General features: G+C 36.1%; 2 protein-coding genes and 1 pseudogene across 3 annotated transcripts; 2 read left to right on the top strand and 1 right to left on the bottom strand.

Annotated features, from left to right (window-relative positions):
• The first annotated feature begins 1,379 nt into the window (after positions 1-1,379).
• Positions 1,380-9,899, top strand: LOC140852175 (two-component response regulator ORR24-like). The gene is made up of 9 exons (XM_073245139.1): positions 1,380-1,949; positions 2,247-2,399; positions 2,660-3,049; positions 3,251-3,327; positions 4,117-5,346; positions 6,735-6,746; positions 6,850-6,881; positions 9,178-9,278; positions 9,829-9,899. Exons 1-9 carry the CDS (start codon positions 1,802-1,804, stop codon positions 9,897-9,899), a joined length of 2,214 nt encoding a protein of 737 aa, XP_073101240.1. The 5' UTR covers positions 1,380-1,801.
• A 752-nt stretch (positions 9,900-10,651) lies between these two features.
• Positions 10,652-20,337, bottom strand: LOC105052949 (uncharacterized). Of its 2 annotated transcripts, none has more exons than XM_010933934.3 (10): positions 19,852-20,337; positions 19,580-19,755; positions 19,120-19,253; positions 18,891-19,003; positions 14,055-14,178; positions 12,865-13,020; positions 11,898-12,050; positions 11,377-11,456; positions 11,199-11,248; positions 10,652-11,021 (listed from the first exon to the last, which is right to left on the bottom strand). In XM_010933934.3, the coding sequence occupies exons 1-10, from the start codon at positions 19,938-19,940 to the stop codon at positions 10,894-10,896; spliced, it is 1,203 nt and encodes a 400-aa protein (XP_010932236.2). In that variant the 5' UTR covers positions 19,941-20,337; the 3' UTR covers positions 10,652-10,893. The 2 variants fall into 2 exon arrangements, with proteins under 2 accessions (XP_010932236.2, XP_010932235.2); XM_010933933.4 differs by having other exon boundaries at positions 19,580-19,760; positions 19,852-20,336.
• A 4,543-nt stretch (positions 20,338-24,880) lies between these two features.
• LOC140852034 (temperature-induced lipocalin-1-like) lies at positions 24,881-26,109 on the top strand (annotated as a pseudogene).
• Positions 26,110-26,161: the final 52 nt, after the last annotated feature.

Here is a 26,161-nt window from a genome sequence, read left to right as displayed (position 1 = left end):
AATCGGTCAAAAATATATATTACGTTTATTACTTAATAAAAAATCTTTACTATTTTTATCTACTCAAATACTAATAATTTTTTAATCCATAAAAATAACCATTTTAATTTACCGCTCACATACCAATCTTGGCCACCACCTTTTAAAGAACTTACTATCAATTTTTCACCTCACACATAAGCTTACTCACACTAGATGTAGCAAATTGCAGGAATGATGATAGGTTTCTCAATACCTTGGGGATGCCAATGGCTCGAGTATAATAAATAAACCTATGTTATAATCTTCCACTTATATTCTCAATAATAAATGCACGAATAATCGGATATTGGTTAGATGAATTTGAGCTTTTATCTTAGTTTAGATGAAATAGTGAGAGGAGAAAGATTGAGGATGAATTAGTGTAGACGAGTGCAGGAGATAAAATTATTATTAATGATCTTCTTATATATCATTCTACCAATGATGATAAACAAAATCAACACATTGTCTTCATTAAAAATAAAAAGAAAGGTTTAAAGAGACTCCTATGACACGTGTACATATATTTATGTGGGAGAGTTAATATAGGACAAGAAGAAGAGACAAAACCGTTACAAATAACGCAAGCATCCTATCTTTATTGTAAAAAAGAACAGTGATGCCAGGACACTCCTATGAAACATAATGTGCACACATATACATGCTCGTTTGCATGAATGCATACATAAATACATATATATGTGTTTGTATCTATACCATTATCCATATTATATATTAAAGTAACAGTTTTGATATAAAAAAATATCATCTTTTCATTTCCCTGCCAAATTTTATACCAAAAATATTTTTTCTATTTATGTTGAAAATAATTTACTTACTCCCTCTTTCTTAACTACTATCCATGCTCTCCTCTTTTCCAAATAAGATCAAACCTATTTCATAACTCACCCTTTTTTTTTTTTTTTCAACTGTTTTACAATGATAACCAAATTGCTACCAAAATCCAAACCCTCCACAATAACTAAATCATAGTATTTGGTGTTTTTTATAGTATTTTTTCTCATAACTATGTATGTTCACGTGCACCACATTATTGCTAATAATCATATGATTAGAAAAGATGATAGTAGAAGCTTAATTACCCATTAAGCTTAGTTGGTTGTCTTATGAACGTAGATAGTGGGTTGACATGGTATCCTTTCCATGGAGGCATTCACTGGGTGGTGCATACCATCGTATCTACATACGTATAACTTTACAATAAAAATAATAAATAAAAAAACAGCATCATAATATTAAAAAAAAGTCAAATAATTATTAAGTGAAGGCAAAGCCTACTCCTCCTACGTTTTTTTCCTCCTCATTTATCTCCTCTAATTTTCCGTGATTTCCTCGAAATTACCTCTCTTGTTAATTGAAATCACACAGAAAATTAAGAAATAAATCTTAAAATAAAACAAGGAAGGAAAGTTTCCATTTTTGTGGGTGCATGCATTCGGTCCGCTCCATTCATTCCACCCAATCGGAAGCTCTGTTGCTCTTTTCCTCATTCGACCTCCTCCCTTAGCCCTCAAATATTTCCTTTCCTTTGCCAAACCACCTCAACTCCTACGAATCCCTTCATATCTGCTCCCTCTCTCCCTCCTCTTTTTCTTAGCAGCTTCTGACTTCTTTCCCAGTGTTTTCTCTTTGACCGTTTTCTGTTGTAGGATTTGAGAAGGCTATAGTGCTTTTGAGATCCTCGGGATTTCTTCCATTGGTGTTAGGTACTTGCCAAGGTTTTGGTTGCTGGTCCTCTACTGCTCTTTGGAGTGGAAGAATGACAGTAGAAGAGAGCGGGAGAAGCAAGGGGAAGGAAGCGGAAACCATAGACAAGTTCCCTGCGGGCATGCGCGTTCTCGCCGTCGATGATGATTCCACTTGCCTCAAGTTGTTGGAGAATCTTCTCCTGCGCTGCCATTATGATGGTTTGTTCTCTTTTAATCTGTTTTCTTTTGTTTCCTTTTGGGTTTCTATGTATAACTGTTGGTTGGTTTCCGTACTATAGTTTTTTGCTGCAAAAAAAAATGTAATTTTTGATGGTATTTGAGACTGTCCTCATCCTTCTTTCATGAACTTCTCTTTTTGTTATCTTTTTTTGGGCTGTTCTCATTGAAAGTTTGGATTTTTAATGTGACTATTCCTATGAGTCGAAAGAAGGATAAGTTTTTGTTTTGAGAAAAGAAGTGAGGCTTATTAAAGAGACGTGGATTGTTTTCCTTCAGTTACAACAACCAGTCAGGCAATCGTTGCTTTGAAGCTGTTGAGGGAGAATAAAGACAAGTTTGATCTGGTTATCAGTGATGTCCACATGCCAGACATGGATGGTTTCAAGCTTTTGGAGCTTGTGGGCCTCGAAATGGACCTCCCTGTTATTAGTAAGTGCCAAATACTATCCTGATTCCTGTTTTCCTGATTAAAATGAATTCCTCGATTATTATCTTTTTGTGATTAAAAGACACCATTTTTCCTGAGAATATATGAAATTACAAAGCACTGAATGGTTACGTTGGAACTTTTGAAAGAGATTCTTTATTTACCCACTATTTGCTTTTTTTTTTTTTTTTTCTTCTGATTGCATGTGTTCTGAAAGGCAACTGATGATAAAGTCACTGAACTGTGCTAATTTACGATGCAGTGCTGTCTGCAAATGGTGATACCAAAGCTGTGATGAAGGGGATAACTCATGGTGCTTGTGACTATCTGTTGAAGCCCATCCGGATTGAGGAGCTTAAGAACATTTGGCAGCATGTGGTTAGGAGGAAAAAGTTATATTCAAGATATCAGAATAAAGGGGAGAGTAGTCTGAAGGCCCAACTTCCTAATTCCGAAGGTGTGCAGGGGCCTCATGATCGTAGTGATGAGCTTAACAGGAAGAGGAAGGGTCAGATGGAAGAAGATGAAGTAGATTCTGAAGAAAACACACATGAGAATGAAGATTCCTCCACCCAGAAGAAGCCAAGGGTCGTTTGGTCCATTGAGCTGCATCGCAAATTTGTTGCTGCAGTTAATCAATTGGGCATTGACAGTAAGAGCTTTCAATTGATAATGCAGTCCGTTTGGTAGAAGGGAAAGCATAAATGTTGCATTTCCATTATCATGCCTTTGTCATAATGCTTCTATTCCCATTATAATACATTTATCAACCTTTTGCTTGGATTAGTGCCATGCTTTTCTAAATGCCATTGCCTCTTTAGTAGTAAGCTGCTTTTGTTATTTCTGATAACAGAGGCTGTACCCAAGAAGATACTCAGTCTCATGAATGTTGAGAAGCTAACAAGAGAAAATGTTGCAAGCCATCTACAGGCAAGGCTTTCATCTTCATTCAACTGCTAGCATACAATTCTTTCTCTAATATATGGTACATTATTTGAGGATGCATTACGTCATTTTGAATATTTAATTTCAATATGCCAGACACAATTTTAACACTAAAACAACTTTGATTGGAAGCCATTTACACCAGTGTTGCATAGGCATGGTCATGGGAACTAGGTTTGGACACATATCCAAGTGTCTGACTCAGCAAGAGGGAAAAATGAAGATATGAAGATGTTTAGGATAGAAGATGGTTTTACTTAAATAATATATAATTATATTTTTAAATTAGAAGATATTGTCTGTAAGTCTTTCAGTATATATGTCTGTTATCTTTCTCACGTCTAACATCAAAATGGAGGGTTGACTTATTGTTGGTATGAGTCCAGCTCTCCACAGATCTCTAAAAGCTGTAAACAGAGTCTCACACATATCTGATTTGGATACGTATCCGACATAGTTTTTTTGAGCTAGATACAAGTGTCCAGGTAAAACTGATTAAGACTTTAACACAAGCCAGTAAGGACCTACTTGGTAATTTCTTGATAATTACTTCTAGTGAATGGATCTACTTATCCATTTGATAAATTCCTTTTAAAAGCTTAGAGAATGTGCAAGCCATAGTTTAAGCAAGGGTAAACTGCTAATGTTTAAGATAATCAAATCAGGCTGTCCTTTGGAAATACATCCGTGTCCTGCCTATCATCAGTTCTTTGTTACATCCTTGTTTTCTTGCTCTGAAGCTAATTAGCTGAATCTTCCATCTTGTGCTTGCAGAAGTACAGGCTCTACCTGAAAAGGCTCAGTACTGTGGCAAACCAGCAAACTCACATGGCCACCATTTTAGGAGGTAGAAACTCCTATATTAATATGAGTTCATTAGATGGTTTTAGAAATTTTCATACACTGAGGGGATCTAGACAGCTACCAACTCTTGCATCTTTTCAACCAAATGGATTACTTGGTACAATGAATAGTTCAACTGCATTTGGAATGCATGGTTTGGTACCTTCTCAGACTGTTCAACTTGGCTGCACCCAGAACACCAGAAGCTATCTTTTTAATGATCTCAGGAAGCTTCAGGGCATTAGTCAACCAGGAAACCATCAAGGAAATTCAATTCAGGGGATGCCAACTTCTATGGGACTAGGTCAGCTGCAACAACTCAGGGTAGTGCAGGAAGCAAACAACATATTGCCTTCTGGTTTGTCTGGCAGTGGACCGACCAATGGTGTTTTCAGCAACTCTTTTGCTAATATGACAAACAATACTTTGTCAGTACAAGCAAATAAGGGGCAGACGCAGGCTGGGGAATCAGGCAGTTATTCTTCTGTTAGAATGCCTTCCTCTAGCTTAGACCCTTTTGAGTATTGTTTTGGGGACTCTTCTCACTTTCCTGATCTTGTTAGATGGGATGACACTTGGCAAGATGCTCTTCCATCAACTGATTATTGTGCAAGCACTTTGCCTATAAGTGTCCCTTTTAGTAATAACTGTTCTTCTACCAACAACATTGGAGCCAGTATTTCTCAAATTATATCAAATATGGATGGTGATATTTGTTGTCAACCTTCTCTCCATGTTTCAGTAGCACATATGCATGACTTGGTGATAGGAAATGATGTGCATGGCCAAGTCAGCTCAGTTGGTAGGAGCATGATGCCCATTCCAATAGGTGCTAACGAAGACACAAAGTTATCAGACTTTGGAAGCTCAGACAAATCTAAACAGAAATTTGAGGATCGGAAACAGAACTGTAGCTCTAATCCTATTCCTAATCGGACATTGAGCAATGGCATTGGCAATAAAAAGATGGACACAGATGTGATTGATCAAACAGTGCTTGATGCTCCAGGCCTTGCACAAGACTGCAGTATTGACAAGTCAAGAGCTGATGGCCAGCTGACTTGCAAGGATGAAGATGCACTGGAAAGCACAAAGTCGCATTGTGATTTTAACTCTACTGATTGCAGCTATGATGGACTTGTGAATGCCATGATTAAACCGGTATGAATTATGATCAATTTTTTTCCCCTTTACATAGAAAAAATACATATTAGTCCATATCTTTTTCTTAACTAAAACTTTAGGATATGGTTGAATATGGGAAGAGGAGATAACCGGAGCTATCTTAAATGATTGATGGATGTTCTTTTATTTTTTATTAACTAGATACGCGTGTCTAGCTTCTAGAACCCATATTGGATATGTATATAAATAGAGTGTGCATCAGATATGGATACTTTCGTGTAAATGTTTAATTGCAGCATTGAAAATCAGTGCAGAGTGGGACTTCAACAGTCACTTTAATTCAGTGTAATAATGTTTTTTTTAGTATTGAAATTCAGTAGAGTAATGTTAAAAGTAAGCTTTTATTCACTTTAGAGATTGGTCAAGAATGCAGATCTTAAAATAGCTTTGCAAAATATCATTTTCCCGAAATTCTTCAGCTAATTAGGAAATGTGAATAAGGAATGTGCATGTTGGAAGACCTTAACAAATAATACATTTGATCCAATATCTTTTACTAATTTATTTTTAAACTATTTTTAAATATAAATTATTTATTAATTAAGATTACTTTTTTTCCTGTGCATTTAGTATTCCAATATCTCCTTTTATTTTTCCACTTGTTGAGTCAGATTTTTGGTCATCTATCTGGATCCAGTTCTCATATCCATGTCCAAGCCTGAACAACTTATTGGTTAACAAATCATTATTCCAAGTGCATGCATGCTAGTAGTTATGAGTTTTGATGGTTGTGCATGTGGATAACCATGTTAGGGATGGTGAATTTCAGGATGCCTTTGGTTGGTTGCACTCGCTATGTTGTAATTATTGTTATGTGTTTTTCGTTCTAGTAGTCTAAGGATCAGCTGTGCAAATGATATGTAGATTATTGGAGAACCTAATGTGAGGGTATTTTTAGCTGCAAGGAAACCTGTGGAAAAAAAAGAAAAGAAAATAAAAATCTTTTTTTATAGAAAAGATATTTTTTTTTTATATATAATTGGGAAAAGAAATGAAAAATAGAGAAGTGATGCTCATTTTCTTTCTCATAAAGGGTCTTTGATCCTATATTTCATTTTCTGGAGGTTCTCAGCAGTGAATGAAAGTTCAGTTTTCTCTTAAGTATCGGAAAAAAAGGTTTCCAGATTGATACACATTTTGGTGAGCCAAACAAATCAGAAACTATATTTTGCTGAAGGATACAGTTTCCATGTTGTTTTTCTTGGGCATTTGGTGGTTGGGGTATCAGACAAGCAGAATTGTTGTTCCTTCCTAAAAGGTCGGAAATATCAAAATTGTGTTGATAGATAGCCAATAATGGGACCAGAATATATATTATAGAACGATTCTGCTACATTACCTTGTCTTGCATTTTATTTTTTCAGCCTGCATCTGTTGTAAGAGAGAGAGAGTGTGTGTGTGATGCGAAAATGTCCTGAAAAAGTTGAAACTTGGAGGAATATCTTCTTTTATTATATTTTTTCTTTTCATTATCTATAGTATGTTCCAGTTTCATTGTTAGTTTATGGAATGTGAATTGTTCACGGCATATATTAGAGACACATGCTGCTCTTCATTCTGAGATATTCTGTTATCATACTTGGTCAACTGGTAGATGATGCCTTATCAATCATTTTGAATTTTCACCTCAATAGTTTCAGAAATTTCGTCTATAGTTTAGGGCAAAGATTCATCCGCAGATCACTTACCATAATTAATTTGGATTATTTTATTTTCTGAGCCCAAGTTGTGGTTAGGTCCTGAAAAGGCAAACCAGCAATACCTGGACTGTCACCTAATTCAAAGTGTACATATTGACATTTCAGCGAGGTGTGTTGGTTCAGATACTTAAGAACACTTTTGATTGTTATTTTAAAGGTTGATGGATAGCTGAATGCTTCCAGCAGTTAGTCCAGCACATTACATTAGAAGTGAGCTTCTTTTGCTCTTGGAGCTTGGTCAATGATGGAGGTATTGCAGAACTTTGTGAAGTGCTTTATCTCTTGTTTCTTTTAACTAATTTCGGAGTGTGAAACATGTACCTTGATAACAAAAATTTTAGTAAGCCATACAACAATGAACTTTTATTATTTTTTTTAAAGCATTTAGATGATAATTTTCTATATAGCTTGCTAATGTTTCTTTTGGTTGCTCTTGATGCTAAACCCTTTAATTCTAACTATATATGGCAAACAAACCATTGTATATTTTAGATTTGCAATCTTGTATATATCACCACTCTTTAAGATCTTGCAGGCATCATCAATTTACTAATGTGACACATTTTGATGAACACATAAACAAGTTAAAAGTATTGAAACTTATGAAATCAAGAATAGGATTTTGAATTTTTATTGTTTTTCGATGCAAATAACTTATCAATAATTTAGCACCAAGAAAGTGGTGCTTTGTTATATTTATATAGGAGGAGATAAAACACCTCAGTGCATTTTCAGTTTTATAACGTAAAAAGCTAATATATTTTGTAGTCACGTCATTGTGTTTTTTGATGTATTCCCTCATCTACTTTTCTTTTTCCTCTTGCTGAATGAGACACTTTAGATATGCATACGTATCTGACCAAGGTTTGCTATACCGATCGACACTATATTGGATGGGACATACCATATCAATCGGGATCAAACCGACATATGGGTATTGTACCGTATTGACATTTGGTATGCCGAGTCTTATCGTACTATACCACATACCAGCACTGTAATAGAATGGGATTGGTATAAGGTCCAATACCGAGATGGTGAACCTTGGATCTGACACAAGATTGTGTCTATGCAATACAGCTTGCCCTGAGTATAAAATTAACCTACCAACCATTTGTGCTTAAAAGAGGAACATAGTGGTGCTCCAAACATAATATGTCACCACGAAATGTTAGTTTCCATTAGTCAGTATACAGAATATGGAAGTGATTAAGAAGTTCATTGGGTGCAGAGCTGAGGAGACTTGATCTATACTAGAACCTGCTAAATTATATATGAGAATAAGGGTATTGAAAGGGGAAGAGTGCAGATCATGTACAACCTAAAGAAAGGCCCAATGACTCAAGTGAGATGAGGCTTACTGAGCCATTTCTACTGCATGACACTAGCAAATGTAGATTGAGATCCTACTTTTGTTCACTTTACACACATTTAAAACCTGGAAAAAAGTCTAAAGTGGCATAAGATTTATCTTTTTATTTTTTATTTTTTTTGTTTTTTCGAGAAAAGGGTGCATCATAACATGCATCTTTAGGATGAGGATTTTACTTCCCCAAACAGAAGAATTCCCTTACACTAGTCATCTCAAAATTGCTGCATATTGTGTTATTTGCTGATTTTTATCTCCAGCTTTATCTTCAGTTGCCAACTTGCCATCAATTAGTGAAAAAAAGAATATTTCTTGCAACTACACATAAAAATTTGAACTGCACAATATACTAGTTGGGCATGAATTGTTGATTCTAGGGTCTTGTAGTGTGTGCAAGAACTTGAGTTACTTGTTGCTTGTGTTCCTTTTCATATATCCCATTTCATACTGACATTAGAACATGGGAGCAAGACATGCATACAATTAGAAACCTGAAAGTGATGGTGAGTTATATCTAAACAACCAGATATAAACATTTTTACATTCTGGGAACCACTTGAATTTTTGTGGTCAAAATTTGTATCACCAAGATTCCCACCATTCACTTCTCTGTTAGGCATATTTCATTCCAAATCTAAAAAGCTAGATATTATTGATTTCAGATTTAGCATAGTATCTCTCTATAAATCACAGAAGATAATTTTTACGTTGCTAAATGCATTATTTTGTGTCTTGCAGGAGCTTAATGATGTCAAATTCATGGATGGAGATTTCGGATGTGAATGTTAATATGGAAGTGAAACTCTTCAGTTTGAGAACTGATGGTTCATTGGTGATAGGTTTTGTACATTATTTCTAAACTTTGTTTATGCTGTTATGCAGTCCCTCTGTCAAGGGTGCTATTTACAGTTGTCGCATTAGTTTACCTTTGCTTCTTTTCTAGGATATTCAAACGTGTTATCAAATGACTATTTGATGAAGTTGGTGGGTTTTTGCGTTAAAATGTTGGAATGTGGACCTTTATGATAGAATCAACAATTATTGTTTGTATAGGTGAAATGGACTGGTCATCATGTTGGAGCATCAGAATTTTGACATTGTTTGTTGCAACTTCTCTATATAATTTGGAACTAATTGTTCTGTTCCCTACCATCAAAGATTTAGACCACTTAGTATTATGGTGGAATATTAGTTGGCGGAGGACGGTTACAATATTCTCATAGGCCAAATTGAAAAAAGAAAAAAAGAGACTCAAAATTTATGATTACAATTCCTTAGAATTTCCTTTGAGTTATTAAACAAATATTCGAGAAGTAATCAAAAGCTTGACTTTTTTTTGTCCAAGGATAGCTTATGAAGTGTTGCATAATGAATAATTGATGTTTATAGGTGCTGATGTTGCCACAATTGCAGTTGTTACCGCTCTCATTCTTAATGTGAATAGTCTCGCAACACATTAATTCTTTTACATTCTTAATTTTCGACTTTCACTATTCTCATTTTTCCCATCACTTTTTTATGAAATTTTTTCGACAAAAAAAAACTGTCACTGATCTTACATTCTTTGTTTAAATCCAGAAATTTCCTTTTTGCTTAATAATTCTTAGACACGGAACCTGTGACAATTGGTGACAGGTGGTCTCCAATTGATGCTGCAGGCAGTGATACTAAGTGTCGATGAACTCGACATTGATGACTGATAATGGATGGATTAGGCTAATGGCTGCACTGTGGTTAGAAGTGTTAGATTCTCAGGAGACCAGCAAAGAACTAATGTTTAGTAAGTTCAAGAAATGCAGTCCAAGAGAAAATGGATATGCTCATCTGCTACTATTGTGCCATGGATGCTGGAGTGGCTCAATTAGCGTATGGTTTCTAGAGGGAACAAAGTGGTAGATAACCATTACCTACCATTTTGCACCGAAGCAAAGAGTTGCCTGGTATAAACCATGAATGAGTTTTCACCCAAAGTTAATGAGCCTTGCATTTAGAGTTATGTCAATATTCTCGTTAGTGTGACAGTTCAAAATCTCTCAGGAGGCCAAGTTCACAGAGAGGGTCAGCAAACTTTGTTACATAAATTAAATATTCCCACAATGAGAAGGCTAAATTTCCAGGCTAAACAACGGCTGAAAAAAAAGGTGATTTCAACATCTATTTCAAGGAGCAACATAGATTTCAACATGGAACAGCTACCAAAATCCAAGCCAAGTTTCATGAGAGAGATTAAACGTTGCCTGCATGGTTGGTTCAATCTCCATGTGGGAATATCTCATGTAACCAGTTTGTGTGGGAAATTATTACAATTGAAATATCATATCAGCTGTATGTTCTTTTGAGTACTTGCGAGAAGTACAATTTTTCATCTATTCTGTCCTATTCAAATATTTGCATCTTAATGCTTCAATGGCACTTAAATCATTAAATAATCCTTGAAATCTATATGATCATTAATCATTCCTTGAAATCTATATGATACTGATCTAGCCAAGATTGGATGATGTCAATTTCTTGTTTCCTTTGCTCTAAAAGCCATTTTGGATCATCTTTTGTGGCATATCGGAGATCTAGATGATGAGCCCCTGCAAGACAAGGAGATATTTCATTAATTATTACCTGGAGCACCTAATTGAGGTCTAAGAATGAGGGTCAAAATATTTGGAGATTTATTCAAGGCAAAACTAAGCTATAGTTGCTCATACTTATGAAAGAACCAAAAATGAGGGGAAAAAAAGATCTTATGATCATTTGATGCTCACCTTTCTCAGTGACCAGGGCGATGATGCTAGATGATATGTTTCTGAGCACCCTGCATTTAATGCCAAGGTATCAAGTTATGAAACCGACTATAACAGCCAAATCTTGATTTAAGCATATATAAAAGATTTAAAGCTGGCCTTAAAGTTCGCAAATTTCTCTTCTGGAAAAATTGCTTACCCTCCTCTGCTCCAAGGATCTCTCATTCCATTAGAGAAAATGATGTTGCTTCCAAATCTCTTAAGTACTGCATCGATTCTCTGTTGCACCACGACCATTAAGCATAACAATCTGAAATTTTCGTAAGTTTTCTCTAAAAATTAAAAAAAAAAAAAAAAAAAATCCTATGGCTTTGCATGCTAACAATGGTCATATAGAGGATCTTGTAGATTTAACAACCTATTACATGATGTGCAAGCTTATGTGATTGTCGTTGCTGCTGCTGCTGCTTTCTTACCTGCTACCCGGATGACTCCAACCAGAGTCAAATCCCTTTCCCTCATCCAAATGACAACGAATGATACCATCCAAGGAAGCATTAAAAACTACTTCTTGGTTCATCATAGTATATATTCTGTGATGTAATCTTTTAAGAGGTTTAATATTTCTTTGTAGAGCATGCACCCTTTCCTTTTTTGAGATCTGTACTATTGAAATAAAACAATGATAAATTGGATGTGTAGAAGGAAGAGAGCACTAACATTGCCACCATATTCTGTAGTGATCCAATGGGGTCTTGGTCGAACTCCATACTTTGCCATGCATTCATCTCCGAATTCATCGTAATCATAGCTCGATGATGGGAACATGCTCTCATTAGAGCATATCATGGGCATGACCATCTCTGTGCATGCCTGTAGAACCAATAACAACTTTGGAAAGCACATTTCTACATTTAACTATGTCTCAAATCATATTTTGTTATGTGCATGAAGCCTCCTACATTTGTACAAGGACTTAGGTGGTCAATGAGAATTAGAGTTTTGCGGTGCAGGGGACATATTATGTCATTCAGGATCTTGGACTTAGGCATATTTAAAAGCTTTCATCAAAATTGCTATAGATACTAGGCCACCCCGATCGAGTCTGCCAGATGAGCCTAATTTAGTGGAGTGGTTAGAGAGACGGGTTTGATGAGTCTATAGTTCAGATTTAATAAATACTATGAAAATATTTTTTGTCACAACAGATATTGTCTTATGATCACCGAATTTGGACTTTGTAATCACTTATTTTGTCACCAAACAATAGAACCTCGTCACCATGAGAATGAGTTATATATGCATGTATGTGGCAAAATATATATCTCCTAATGACAATACTTTTTATCATAAAAATAAGCATACTTGATGACAACAAAGTATTGTCGTGAGCAACTTTGAGATTTAGTGACGATAGTCTCTTTATTGTCACAAAAGCTTTTAGCCATGAAGGTATACATAAAACTTATTGTCACAAAAGCTTTTAGCCATGAAGGTATACATAAAACCTAAATATCGATATTTTTAGTGATGAGATTTTAACTTTTCGTGACCAATTCTGTTATCACAAATAGCATGAATTTTGTAGTAATAATATCAATTTAAAAAATAAAACACATAGTATGTGGATTTCTTGAAAAAAAGTTTAAATATATTAAAAAAGAATTATAAAAGAAGAGGGTTCTACCTGCCAATCCCATCCATGGAGACCATGAGGATCGGTTCCATTTTCTATATCAAAGCATGATTGATCACCAGAATAGTTGTAATACAAGCTTGCAGCTGAAAACACCTTGGTAAGTTTGCTTGCCCCTTGCGGGAATCCATCAATAATCCTGCACATCTTCATGAGAAAGAAAAAGGCACGGAGTACTCACATGAAACTTTTCAATCCAAAAAGAGATCATATGAAACCCTCACAGTTTGCCAAATGAAATTCGGCTTTCTACCTAACAGAAACCAAGAGTTATATTACTTGAGCAGTGTGGCCTTCCAAAGTCCACATGATAATATATGTTTCTATGCTAGAAGAAAAATTATCAATTATTAATTAATTTAAAGGAATTTTGAAGCTTTCATGTTGTATCTATAAGTTTAGAGTGAGTCATTTGCTTAGAAAACTTTTATAAATTTATTTACTCTACTATCAAGCATAGGAGTAATAATTTAGGATCACACTCAAAAAGATCAGTTAAAAGATATTGTTTGAATTTTTGATCTTATATAGATATTTAAGATCTATCTAGTACATAGTCAGTATGGGACTAAACACATTTTCACTAGTGGTTTTCACAGAAAGAATATAAATTAAATGCATACGGCGAACTTAAAGGGAGATGTTCCTCCACGACTCGATATTCCATAAGAAATACACCAATATCTTTTATCCCTCAAATATGTAAGATGTGAATTTCCACCTGATATCTTATGTAGGCTAATATGCATGAAATCATTTTTTTATGGAATAAGGATATATTAGTTAATTAACAAGAATTAACATCTTTCCATGTTTCCCCAAAAAAAAAATATGAATTATCTCACACAAAGGGAAAAGTTTGCATAGTTGATGTGTAACTGTAATACTTGAATCCTCTCTAAAAGTTGAGGGTATAGGTTCCTGATAGTTAACCAGTAGTACAGTTACAAATCATCCATGTAACTTTTTCATGTTATTTCTTTGTTATTTTAGTATGTCTCATCAACTATTGTCACAAGAGAACATGAAGGGAGAGATTACCTTTTTTTTTTTTTTTTGCTATAAAAAAAAAATGGATTCGGTTGGATAATATGAAGGGAGAGATTACCTCTCTTTTTTTTTTTTTTTTTGCTATAAAAAAAAAATTGGATTCGGTTGGATAATATGAAGGGAGAGATTACCTCTTTAATGGGATAAGCAGGTAAAGGCATCAAAAAATTGGATGCGGTTGGATAATCAACCATTGCTGTATATACAAATGCTGTCCATAACCAATCACGAACAGAATATACAGATTGAAGACTCCTGCATTGTGGAAAGGCATCATTTTTAACAGGTTCTAATTATTCAGTATTAGTGAGAAATGACTGCGATAAAAGATAAAAATATTAGCAGCAATGGGTGTCTACCTTTTGTAGTGGGCCGAGAATATTCAATCATTTACCAAAAAAGTTATAATTTTTCAAAGAATTATCCTTTCTATATTAGGGTGCGTGTATTGCTGATCAAGCAAATCAAAACGGGTTACATGTAACCTAGGGAGCAGCCATGCATGCTACAATCTTTGCAATCTGTTGTTGCTGGATTTGATTATTGATGCATATCATGATCAAGCTCTTGCTTTGATGGTATCACTTTATCATGTTGGAAAAAAAGATGGGGTATAAGATAAAAGGTGGTAATCAACTAGCCTTTTTTTTTTTTTTTGGTAAAAGAACTAGCCCTTTTGGATATGGAAAAGAGAAGAGAAAGAGACCAATGTTTTCACATGGTCGGGTCAACCAGGTTGACCCACTCGACCCATGTCCCTTAGGGATATATGGTTTGGGTGAACCTTAGATCCAGAATTCATAAAAATTGGGTGACCCTTTATTGACCCACTTACCTGCTATGGACCCCAATTGACCTACCATTTGAAGTCTTTTTTAATATTTGATTGATGCCGTTGAATCTATTCGATATTTTCTCTATTTCTCAAAAAAATTGAGAAACTACTAAGATATATCTATTAGGTGCTAATAAATATATCTTTTATATCAATTTATTGTAGAATAAGTGAAGCAAATTAATAATCTTTCATTTTTATGATATAAGTATTATGATATATAAAATTAAATTTTTAATCAATATTTTTTTATTTATATTTTTATTTTTCAACATTATTATTTTTAGTATCTATTTAATCTATTTGCTAATGATGTTACTGGTTAATGAGTCGATTTATGGTTGATCAAGGGTCTATTCAGTGACTCATTACATGGGTCGGTGTCCGGGCAGTCGAGAGAGACTATTGATGCATGTCTACCATGGAAAAAAAAGAAAAAGGACTACTGGACTAGTGGTTGGTAGCAAAATGATGCTTCCTTATCCAAAACAAACGCAGTTCATGAAGGTTAAAAGTTAGACGTAATCATACTGATTGCATCTAAACCTCACCTCCAGCAAGTATTGTTATACATGCTTTGAACCTTTTGGTTGATCTTGGCACTGAAAATTGGTGCACAAGGTGAAGAACAAGAGGAAGTAATACCAAAGAAAATTGAAATTAGATAGTGTCAAGGGATTCCGAAAAGAAGATGGTAACACACTTTGAAAATTTTACCAGATGAAATCAACTAAGACTATCAACTTTAAGTGCTCAAGCAGTTCATTTCCTCCGAGTAATCATGTGCCCAAAGACTGCATACCTGCGACCATAGCAAGCCTTGTACCTAACCTCAAAGCAAAGAACAACCAAGGGTGGAAAATTGATTGACAATTTCAACACATCCTTCTCAAAGTCTGCCCATCTTGTATGTTCTACAAGTTTATCGAAATTTCAATCTATTTTATGGTTCTGTTGGTTTATAAGAAGAAAAAAAGGTCTATATAGGGCTTTTTTTTCTTCCTACGGGATTCGAGTTGATATAGGTCATTTTCAAATAGACTTCCAAGTCTACAAATCAACTACAATATTTAGCCTATATTCTGTTGAAATATCCAGACAGATCCTAATAAGACAAAAGGCTCCTTGAAGTTGGAAGATGAATTTAGATGTTTACTATGATTGTGTAACTTAATTAGCACCAACCATACACTATGTTAGAAAAAAATTTGCTCGAGTCTATATAATGCTAATAATCCATATAAAATGTGCTTGATTCACGAAATAAAAGCAGGAAGAATTGAAATAAAAATTGCAATGGTTATATATCTCCTAACATGTTTGTTTCATAATTAGAATAGAAATGAAATTTAAATACGGAGAAAGAGCAGTAGTTGAGTTTGGAGATACTGGAACATTTTTAATTCTTTTTAAAATTAAAATGAAAATAGAAGCCTTTTCAATCGGATGAAAATTACTTATTTTTATTTCTATTTGGAAGTCTAATTCTCTCCAATCAAATATGCCTATGATTCCCACGAGTCCGACAAGTGGACTGCATTATCTTGATAGGGTCCTACTCAAATAATATAATATGGGCCTCATATTTGAGAGGTATCCTGCACCCACTCGATATTTGGATGACTTTAGACGGATATCCCTCACTCAACTGGACCCATGACACGATGAAAGATAACTATACCAACGTAGCAATTTAAATCCATGTTGATGATGTCATGAGTTAATGGGTCCATCTATGGTTGATCTAGGGTCAGTTCAGTGGCTGGTCCATGTCTGGGCAGCTGCGAGAGACCATTGATTATAACAAACTTTAGATACATTACTAGACGAAATCAACTAATGTGGTGCTAGGTTGGGAAGACTTGAAATCGAAAATTGAGAATAAAAATGAATGACTTCTATTCTAATCATTTGATTAAGAGAGTCTCATTCTAATTTTGATTCCATGATGCAATGAAAATGGTCAATTTTCTTTAAAATATAATCTTAACTGTTTCTTAGGGATTCAAATCTTCATTTCGATTTTAATTCCGATCACAAACCAAATATTTTGGGAGAAATGATCATTCTGATTTTCATTTCAATCTACTCCGATTATCTTTTTCATTCTGATTCCGATTATGAACTAAATACCCCTAAAAATTATCAACTTTCAAATGTTTCGAGCAGTTCACGTCATCCAATTAAGCCATGAGCCAATAGACGACAGTGTTGCGACCAGGGCAAGGCTTATACCCAACTTCAAAGTGAGGGAGGAAGATTAATCGACAATTTGAACACATCGTTCTCAAAGTCTACCCATCCTGTGTCTCCCAGAAGTCTGTTGAAATCTCATAGGTCTGTTGGTCTATAAGAAGACAAAAATGCATGCACTTTTTTCTTCCTACAAGATCCGCGTTGATATGGGCCATTTTCAAATGGACTTTCTAGTCCATCGAGTCCATCAGAAAATTGAGCCTAAATCCTGTTGAATTATGAAAACAAACCGTAACAACACAAAATATGCTACTTGGAGTAGGAAAATGAATTTAGATGTTGAATATGATCGTGTAACCTAAATTGGCACCAACTATAAAATATGTTAGGAAAAAAAAAAAAAAAATTTCTAGTGAGTCCATATAATTCTAATAATCCATATAATTTCCACGAGTCCGGCAAGTGGACAATTCATTTGTGCTGGTGAAGTCCCATTCGAACAGTAAAATACGGGCCTCATTTGAGAGGTACCCAGCACCCACTCGATTTTTGGATGATTTTAGACGGATATCCGTCACTCAAGTAGACCTATGACACGACAAAAGATAATCAAACCAACGTAGCAATCCAAACCGTCAAACCGGTGGTCCTCCCTTTCTTTCTTTTTTTTTTTTTTTTGTTGGGGGGGGTGGGGGGAATCAAATCGGTGGAAGGGAAAATGGGGGCCATCGACCGCAAGTCAAGGCGACATCCTCTCTCCGAGGATCCACTGATGGACGGCCAGGATCCAAGTACTGGCGGGGAATTGGTTCCATCACTGTTTGGTTCTACCCCACATCATCTAGTGACATGGGACTCATGATGAGTCCGAGTCTACCCATCTTTTCTTGTTCCTTTTTGGACTAAAGAGATCATTTAATTCTCCAACCACTAGCTGGTGGTCCATTGAAAAATGGATGGCAAGTTAAAAATGGCAGGATATGTATCATTTTTATGATCACCTTCCGTCCATCAATACATGAATAATGGGTGATGCTTGCTAAATTTTCCAATCTTAGCACAATTAGGGAAGATCCAAACTCAACCGCGACAAGAATTTAATATTGGACTAGAGCTTTGCACATGCTATGCATGTGAAGAAAGGGCAAGATAAAATAAAATAAGGGTACCAAGTCCTGCGAAGCTATTATTATTAATATTTTTACTAATAATTGCTGATTTTTTTTCCTAATCTGGTGATACTTATGGGTATTAGAAAGGCCTAAAAAGCTTCATAGTTTGAAAAAAAAAATTATCAGAATACACAAATAATTTTAAAAAAAAAGTATGTTCTAAAAGAAAGTTTGGCTGGTTGAGAATATAAACTTATTTTAATAAGGGAGGTAATTACCACCTAGCCTTTATTCAATCAGATAAAAAAAAAAAAAAAAAACATAAAATTAGAGTCGAACACTTGGATAGAGTAGATAAAAGAGAAAAGAGGAAGATGGCCCTTTGTGTTGAGACTACAAGCTAGCCCCCCTGTAGCACATGACAAAGCACAGCCATTTCTCAAAAATAGCTGCATCCCCCACCCCCCTGGCAATCTCCTGATGGGTGAGGCCGCAAGTTGGTGCATATTTCTAAAACGAACAACGCTTCTCTAGTAACCAGTAGGGCTCAGTCAGGCCTCCGGTAAGCAAGAGCCACATGCCCATGGATATGGATATGGCTCCAAATTATATGAGGAGAAATGATTCAGAGCACAAAAATTTTAGACAAAAACGTCCTCCAATGAACATATAATTTTCTTATTGGACCACTCCCTCTGGAAGGACCAACAAAAGAGTTGCAAAATAATCGAGTAATTTGTGTGTGTGTGTGTGTGTGATTCGTTGGAGGGTGCAAATTGTTTCTCTGAAAGGTGTTTTAGTGCTCGTTGGCAAATAATTCTTACTTGCAAGCTCTGAAGGTCTTGCTAAGTTCCAACATCCCTCCCTTCTGGGCTGCCACTACCATCAACTCATCCCAGCTCCCTTTAATTACCTCAAAGCAGTTGATGCTTTCATCCTATATGAGATACCCAATGAGAATAATGTCATATAAACAGTACTAAAACGGAATCTTCCACCATGGAAGTCAAACCATGGAGAAGAATACAAGGTGGGTCGCAGTTGGAGTCAGACCTTGTAGTCCTCGGAAACAGCATCATAGAAGCTACTCCATGGGGTTATGTAATCGAACTCCAGGATAGGAGCAGATGATGCCAGGGCCCCAATAGTTATGTGGGGATATTTTAGTCTGAACCATGCTGCCAACACTAAGATCAAACCAAATTAATCAGAAAAAGCATATGGGTATCAAAAAAAAAAAAAAAGAAAGAAAGAAAGAAAGAAAGAAACTACAGCTAAAGCCTTGATGTGAGGAATCTTTGCTGCAGTGCTCTGGTTTAAACTTTGCAGATAAAGTTTGTTCCCCATCAAAGTGTAAGCTATATATTAAACAAGTAGAAAAAATTGATGATGTTCTTCTTTAAATTAATATGATTATGTGATCCAAAACTAATTCTCCACTCTGTAAATCCTATGATTTGTGTTCTGCTGAAATTTAACGAAAGAACGCTCATGTGCTGCCTAATGAACTTACTTCCACCATAGGAGCCACCAAAAACCACAACTGGAGATGCCTCTGCTGATAAGTTTTGCTTCAAGCTTCTAATGAGTATTGCATAATCTGCCAGTGCTTGTGTCGAAGTTAGATATCCCAGTGTCGATGCAGATTTATAGGATTCCTTCCCAAATGGCATCGACTCCCCATAAAACCTATGCTAAAAGAAAACACAAAGCAGAGATGGATTCTCATGATCACCAAATTGGTGCATGGCTATAGAAAATAAGCTCTTTGGTGATTTAGTGTACCTCAATGAAGACAAGCAGTGCATTAAACTTGGGTGCGATATCAAGCATGAATCCGGTGTTCTCTGCAAACCATTCAATATTGCCTTCATTCCCAGTGTAGACAAAGATAGGGGCGGTGTGGTTAGGGCCTTGATCCCAGTAGGTGGAGTTCATGAGGTACTTCTGGTAGAAGACTTTGTATGCCTTTGGCTGGAAGGTGAAGTGGTCTAGCTGTTGAGGAAAGAAGTGGGTGGTGAAAGGGAGTTTGGGGTCTTTCACTGTGTGAGCTCTCTGAGCTAGAGATTGTAGGGGTGCTCTTTGAAAGAAGGTTGGTAGGGAGAATACTGTGGTGGTGGCAAATGTGGAGAAGAGGAGGAGCATGGAAGGAAGCCATGAAATCCAGGCCATTTCTCCTACAAGTTCAAGAGGAAGGGAGAATGGTGTGAGAAAAAAAAAAGTGGGGAGGGAGAAATGAGTCATATACTTTGGTTACTGTATTTTGTTTCCTTTTTCCACATGGTTTCTTCTACCTATTTGATTGGAATAAATGATTCCAATGGTTTGGATCATTTTCAAGATTAATTAAAGTCCCAAGCTCTTTAATCCTCGGTTAACTTAGAAACTCTATCCAAAAAAATTATTAGCATTCGTCCAGCTTTTCTATTGCTCCTTTTGAACTGGCATCATACAAAGGCGCTAGACAATGGAAAAATAAAAAACGAAGTCATTAGATTAATTGGGCAATCTTTTTCATTAAGACTACTCAGCATTTCAAAGAAGATTCTCATTGCCAGAAGTTAAGCTACCTTAACCTCTACATTTATAAGATGTCTCAATGAAGCCATTGACTTGAAGAATTTGAGGGCCAATATGATCTCATCATTAAGAATTTTCTTTCCCAATATTTTGATCAAGATTGCCTCCACACCTCACGTGGAAGTGTTGCAGCCACCACATGAACCATCACGGCCATGAGGACTGGCTTCTTTGTCCTCTTACAAAAAGCCAGTCAGCTTTCCTGCCTTATCTTATTCCTAATGATGACAAGTTGTTATACTACACCTCGGTCCAATATAAGTTAAAGATTATATATTTGCATCATAAGATTGGACTAAAATCAGATGAACATGAGTGGTGATGAAGAGCTGATAAAAACTAGATAGGTTATTCCCCGGGGTATCATAAACTGGACCTCTATTGGATCTCGTGAGTGATTTCAAATCTGACCAACAGGAGCACAGAACAGGAATCACGGGCAAGAGGCCAAAGGATGACCAGAAATTTTAGGTTTTCCATAAAACAGTGAAGCTATTATAGACTTTTGGGTGAAAAATGCAAGATATACCTTTGGAAAGGTCTCATTGTTGCAACATTTACTTCCCACATATTTTTGATTTGAAAATACTGGATTTTTGAATAAGAACGTAAATGAATGATCTCTGTTCAGCTATTTGGTTGGAAAGAGTTTCATTTCTACTCTAAGAATGACCCAATCTCACAACATCCAATTCCTTAAATTCAGATTCTATTACACTTTTAATTCTCATTCTGTGTCGAACACATCCGAAGACACAACAATTCCTATTCCCAAAACACGCCTGTAGATATGTGGGTGGTGTTCCTTGAAGGAGATTCTGCAACGGTCCATGGCGACATCAATCCAAAAAAAAATGGCAACATCAATCCAAATGTAATATTCCATTGCTCCATGACGTCTTTAAGCTTATCTCGTTCTTTGACTATTTCAAGGTTGACCGCATCTTTTGGATTCCATGGGCATTGATTGCCAGCGACAGTTTTTGCGCCATGCTTTGTTTTCTTCTTCGTTGTGTTTTGATTTCTGTTCCAGTTTGTTCAATCTATCATCCTCTATTTTTCTTTCTGGCAAGTTGCCAAAAAAAAAAAAAAAAAAAGTCACTTCAGGTCAGATGAAATCCCTCAAGTAGACTATAATCAAAAGGAGGTCTACTACTAGGGCAAGTCAGATCAAGTCCAGCATAACTGGGCCCAATTTGTTTATCATTTGAGTGAGAACTTTAGACGCAGAGCCAATCCATTGACCAACTGGGTTAGGCCTGGGCTCCATGAAAAGCTTTTAGATCCACAGATCATTAGGCTGGATCGAGTCAAGTTACACAAATCCAACCCGGTGAATTCGAGTTCGAACTGGTTGAGTATATTTTGCATGTAAGATTTAATTTTGAAATAAATAATAATTGTTTATTGTACATTTGGAAAAAATAATAATCATACAACTAAAAAAGTATAAATTTTTTAAGAAATTCTAATATGGATTTCTACTATTGATGTTATCGATTATATGGTTCAATATTTAATTGAATCCTCAACTCATGAAAAAGATGGCAGAACAAAAATACCTTCGTCTCAGCACAACAATCAAAAACATACATCCCTTCCATTTTGTAATCCGAACTACCAAAAATTGCTGAGGCACCAATGACAATAGAAGTAACTAATAATAGCACAAAACTGAATCGCAAGTAAATATTATACACGCACACAGAAATAAGAACCAAACGGTCCCCACAAACCTGCAAGAATATAAAGTCCCAAACTAAAATATCACTACACAAATCACCTAAACTAGGAACAGAGCAAAAATAATCAAAGAGACACTAGAACTTTACTTTAGAAGATCAAAGAATACCAGATCAAGAATATAAGCACACTAATGCGACACCATAATGCAAAATATCAAAGAAATATAACAAGAAATTCGAAGAGAAAAATCTCAATTTGAAACAAATAAATCATATATCACAAACCCTGACAAACTGACCAACACCAAAACTCAGTTAAGTTCATCCATCACCTACCCCAACTACTCATCTCGCAAATCTAAATTATTTTCATACTCCATAAGATCTCCAAAATGACAAACGAACTCTGCAAACAAAACACAGCATCCCAGAATACAATCAACCCAAACACAATAGCACGCCCTTTCCTAGTTCTTTGAAGCTCTCGATGGGAGGAATATAGAAAAATTTCGCTAAAGATGAGAATGAATATCTGAAGATATCTAACCAGCCCCTTACTTAAAATGAAAGAAAAGAATCAAAAAAAAAAAAAAAAAGAGGGGGATGGGGGGGGTGCAGTTTCCAAGTGCAATTTCTCTATTGCAGACATGTGAGGGCCCACAGATGCTGCAGCAATGGAGCTCATGTATATATGTAAGAATTTCTAATAAATTTACTTGCACTTCTATTATTTACAATCATTAATTGGGTTGATAAGAAACATGAATCATAAAATATTGATATAATCTAATGGATGGTTGTGATATAGAATATTCAGGTAGTGGTGTACCTTACATGTAACCACAACTTTGTTCAACTCCTCCTCCTCATGTTGTAAGGTTGAACTTTGATGGATTTGTGCATCCAAACAGTTGATGCTTCGATCTTTTACCTCCAAACTAAGTCCACACTGACCACTGCCTGGGAGGTGTAATGTGCTGGCTTTGCCAAGTTACAAATAGAGGACATTCCTCTACTATTATTACTTCGAAAAGAGGTGAGCCAAATGCTTCCCATCTGCAGCAAAAAGATACTAGAAGGATCATCTCTTCTCTTCCTTTAAAGGAAACCAAGCTGTGGATCCCTTGCTAATATAGCAACCACTATTCTCTCCGAGCTGGCTAATTGGTTTAAAATTTCCCTTCAGATCTTGTACACATACTTGTTCCAAGAACCATGACCATGGACTTGTGGATGTGGCTTCCACCTCCTCCCAAAACTATGGGTTGCTATTTCATCAAGATCTTCTAGCAAGAAAATTCTCCTAAGAAAATAGAAGAGACTTTTCTCACCCCCTCATACCAATCCTCCCTGCCCCGATTTCTCCACTAGTCTACCTTCTTGTTCTTATAAGAGAATATACATAGAATGGGCTTTAGTATGGACCATGCCATTCCAAACAAGCCCAATACAGTGTGGGCCCTCTCCTCATAGGGAGTAATAATCCAACAGTATCTACTCAAATTAAGAGAGGAAAATTCTTTGTACACCACCTGAGGTGTAGAAAATCCGATATGGAGTGCACCGCCTCATCTGATTGAACCACATAGCCACCTCTTTTCAATGCACATTTAATACCTATTTACTGTCCATAATTTTATTTTTTCGTTTAAAATTTTGAATGACAAAAATACCTTTTTTCTTCTCTCTTTATGACATCCAGTGAAAAATTATTACATTCTATACAGAAAATAATAATTTTAACATAAATATCATAATATCGACATAAAATTATATAATTTTTTCAAAAAAAAATATATTTTTTTCATTCAAAATTTCAAACGAAAAAATAAAACTGTGGATATTAAATACGTGTAGGAAAATGATGGTTACGTGATTCAATAGAATGAAACAGTGCACTCCACGTCAGATTTTCTCCGGGATGATGTACAAATAATTTCTCTTAAGAGAGAATTGGACATTATAAATTGGGATCAGATTGTTTCATGTTGAAATCACCCAAACTTGGACCATGGCTTCTCGAGGATCCGGGTCTAAATTATTTTCCAGCCCGTCTGTTGAAGGACTACGTTGACCAATTTTAGATATTTTAATTTTAAAACCTATTAAGTCTTTGAGTCAGGTTTGGGTACACTAAGACTTGTACCCTACCTAAATGAGCAATTAGTTTCAATCCAGCATGCATCAAATCGAGGTATCAATCAGGTATCAAACAATATGAAGCAACTATCAAGCTACAGCCTTCCACCCTTTGAGAAGCGTAACAGATGGTGACACGCCAACCATGAACCGTAGAGGGTTTCTAAAACCTTAGATTCTTATTTTATAATATAGATTCTTAAACACCTACGTCAAATACGTCTTATTTGCGGACCGGAATTGTATCACATCAAAGTTAATAGGTCATCACAGATCCAATCCGCCATGTTACCGAAAAAATCAATAAAGAGGTTGGATTTTACTTTAATTTTTTTTAGTCCCTAGCCCTTCATTGGTCAAACTCAGGTTGACTGTTCCTAATTTTTTTTTTTTATTCCCCAGACCGCAGATCGACGTCGCGAGAGATGGAGACGGAAGGGGAGGGGAAGCCGATGACGGCGGTGTGGGGCCTGGATCTGGAGCGGTACATGGGTCGGTGGTACGAGATTGCGTGCTTCCCGTCGGCCTTCCAGCCCCGCGACGGCCGGGGGACGCGCGCCACCTACGCCCTCCACCCGGACGGCACCGTCTCCGTTTCAACGAGACCTGGACCGCCGGCGGCAGTCGCCGCGCCTCCATCGAGGGCACCGCCTTCCGGGCCGACCCCGCCGATGAGGAGGCCAGGCTCAAGGTCCGCTTCTACGTCCCGCCCTTCCTCCCCGTCGTCGGCGACTACTGGGTCCTCCTCGTCGACGAGAACTATCAGCACGCCGTCGTCGGCCAGCCTTCAAGAAAGCATCTTTGGGTACGATCTCTGTTTTTCTTCAAAGAAAATTAGCTATAAAAAAAAAAAAAAAATCTCTCTCCCTCCCTCTCAGTAGGTGCTGCCGCCGCCGCCCATGCAGTGGATGTTTAGAAAAGAAACAAGAAAAACAAAATTTATCAATAATTTGAATTGATAGGTACGGATGGAGTTTGATCCTAAATAATTTTGGATACGTCAAATTATCTTTTCAACACTATCATACTCGTAATTATCATACAATTGAATCTTTTATATATATATATATATATATATATATATATATATATATATATATATATATATCTTCAATCTAAAGACATGCTTGACAGATCAAGAAATCCCACAATTTTTTATACAATATGAGATGTAAATTGATAGAAGTGCTCTAAATGCCACTGGTATTCTCATTTTGTTTTTTTTTTTTCCCTCTAAATTTGAGCTCTATTTTTCTTCAAGAAAACTATGTTTGAATATGGAAAAGTTCGGTTTCTTATGTGGCTAATCTTTTATTTTTTCTATGGATTGAAGATAATAAGTATCATATTTTGGTGGGTTTACAGATACTATCAAGGCAGATCCACACGGAAGAGGATGTCTACAACCAACTGGTGGAGAAGGCTAAAGAACAAGGCTACATGTGACAAGGTTACAGAAGACCCAGCAAATAGATCCTCCTCCACTTGGTGAAGGCCTCAATGCCACAAAGGGCTTGTGGTGGATTAAGTCTCTCCTCGGCAAATAAAGACATACATATTTTCCATAAAATAAAAGAGGCGAAAGAACGGAAAGACCTTTTCCTCATCTTGAATAAAAGGGCTGCTAGCATTCACTGGAATTTTTAATATGTTTTTCACCTTATATTCTTTTAGAAGGAATATGATGCAAA

This window comes from Elaeis guineensis, chromosome 10, assembly GCF_000442705.2.
Source record: "Elaeis guineensis isolate ETL-2024a chromosome 10, EG11, whole genome shotgun sequence".
Lineage (NCBI taxonomy): Eukaryota > Viridiplantae > Streptophyta > Magnoliopsida > Arecales > Arecaceae > Elaeis > Elaeis guineensis.
Note: the sequence above shows the minus strand (reverse complement) of the source record. Positions and strands in the feature narration are given on the sequence as shown.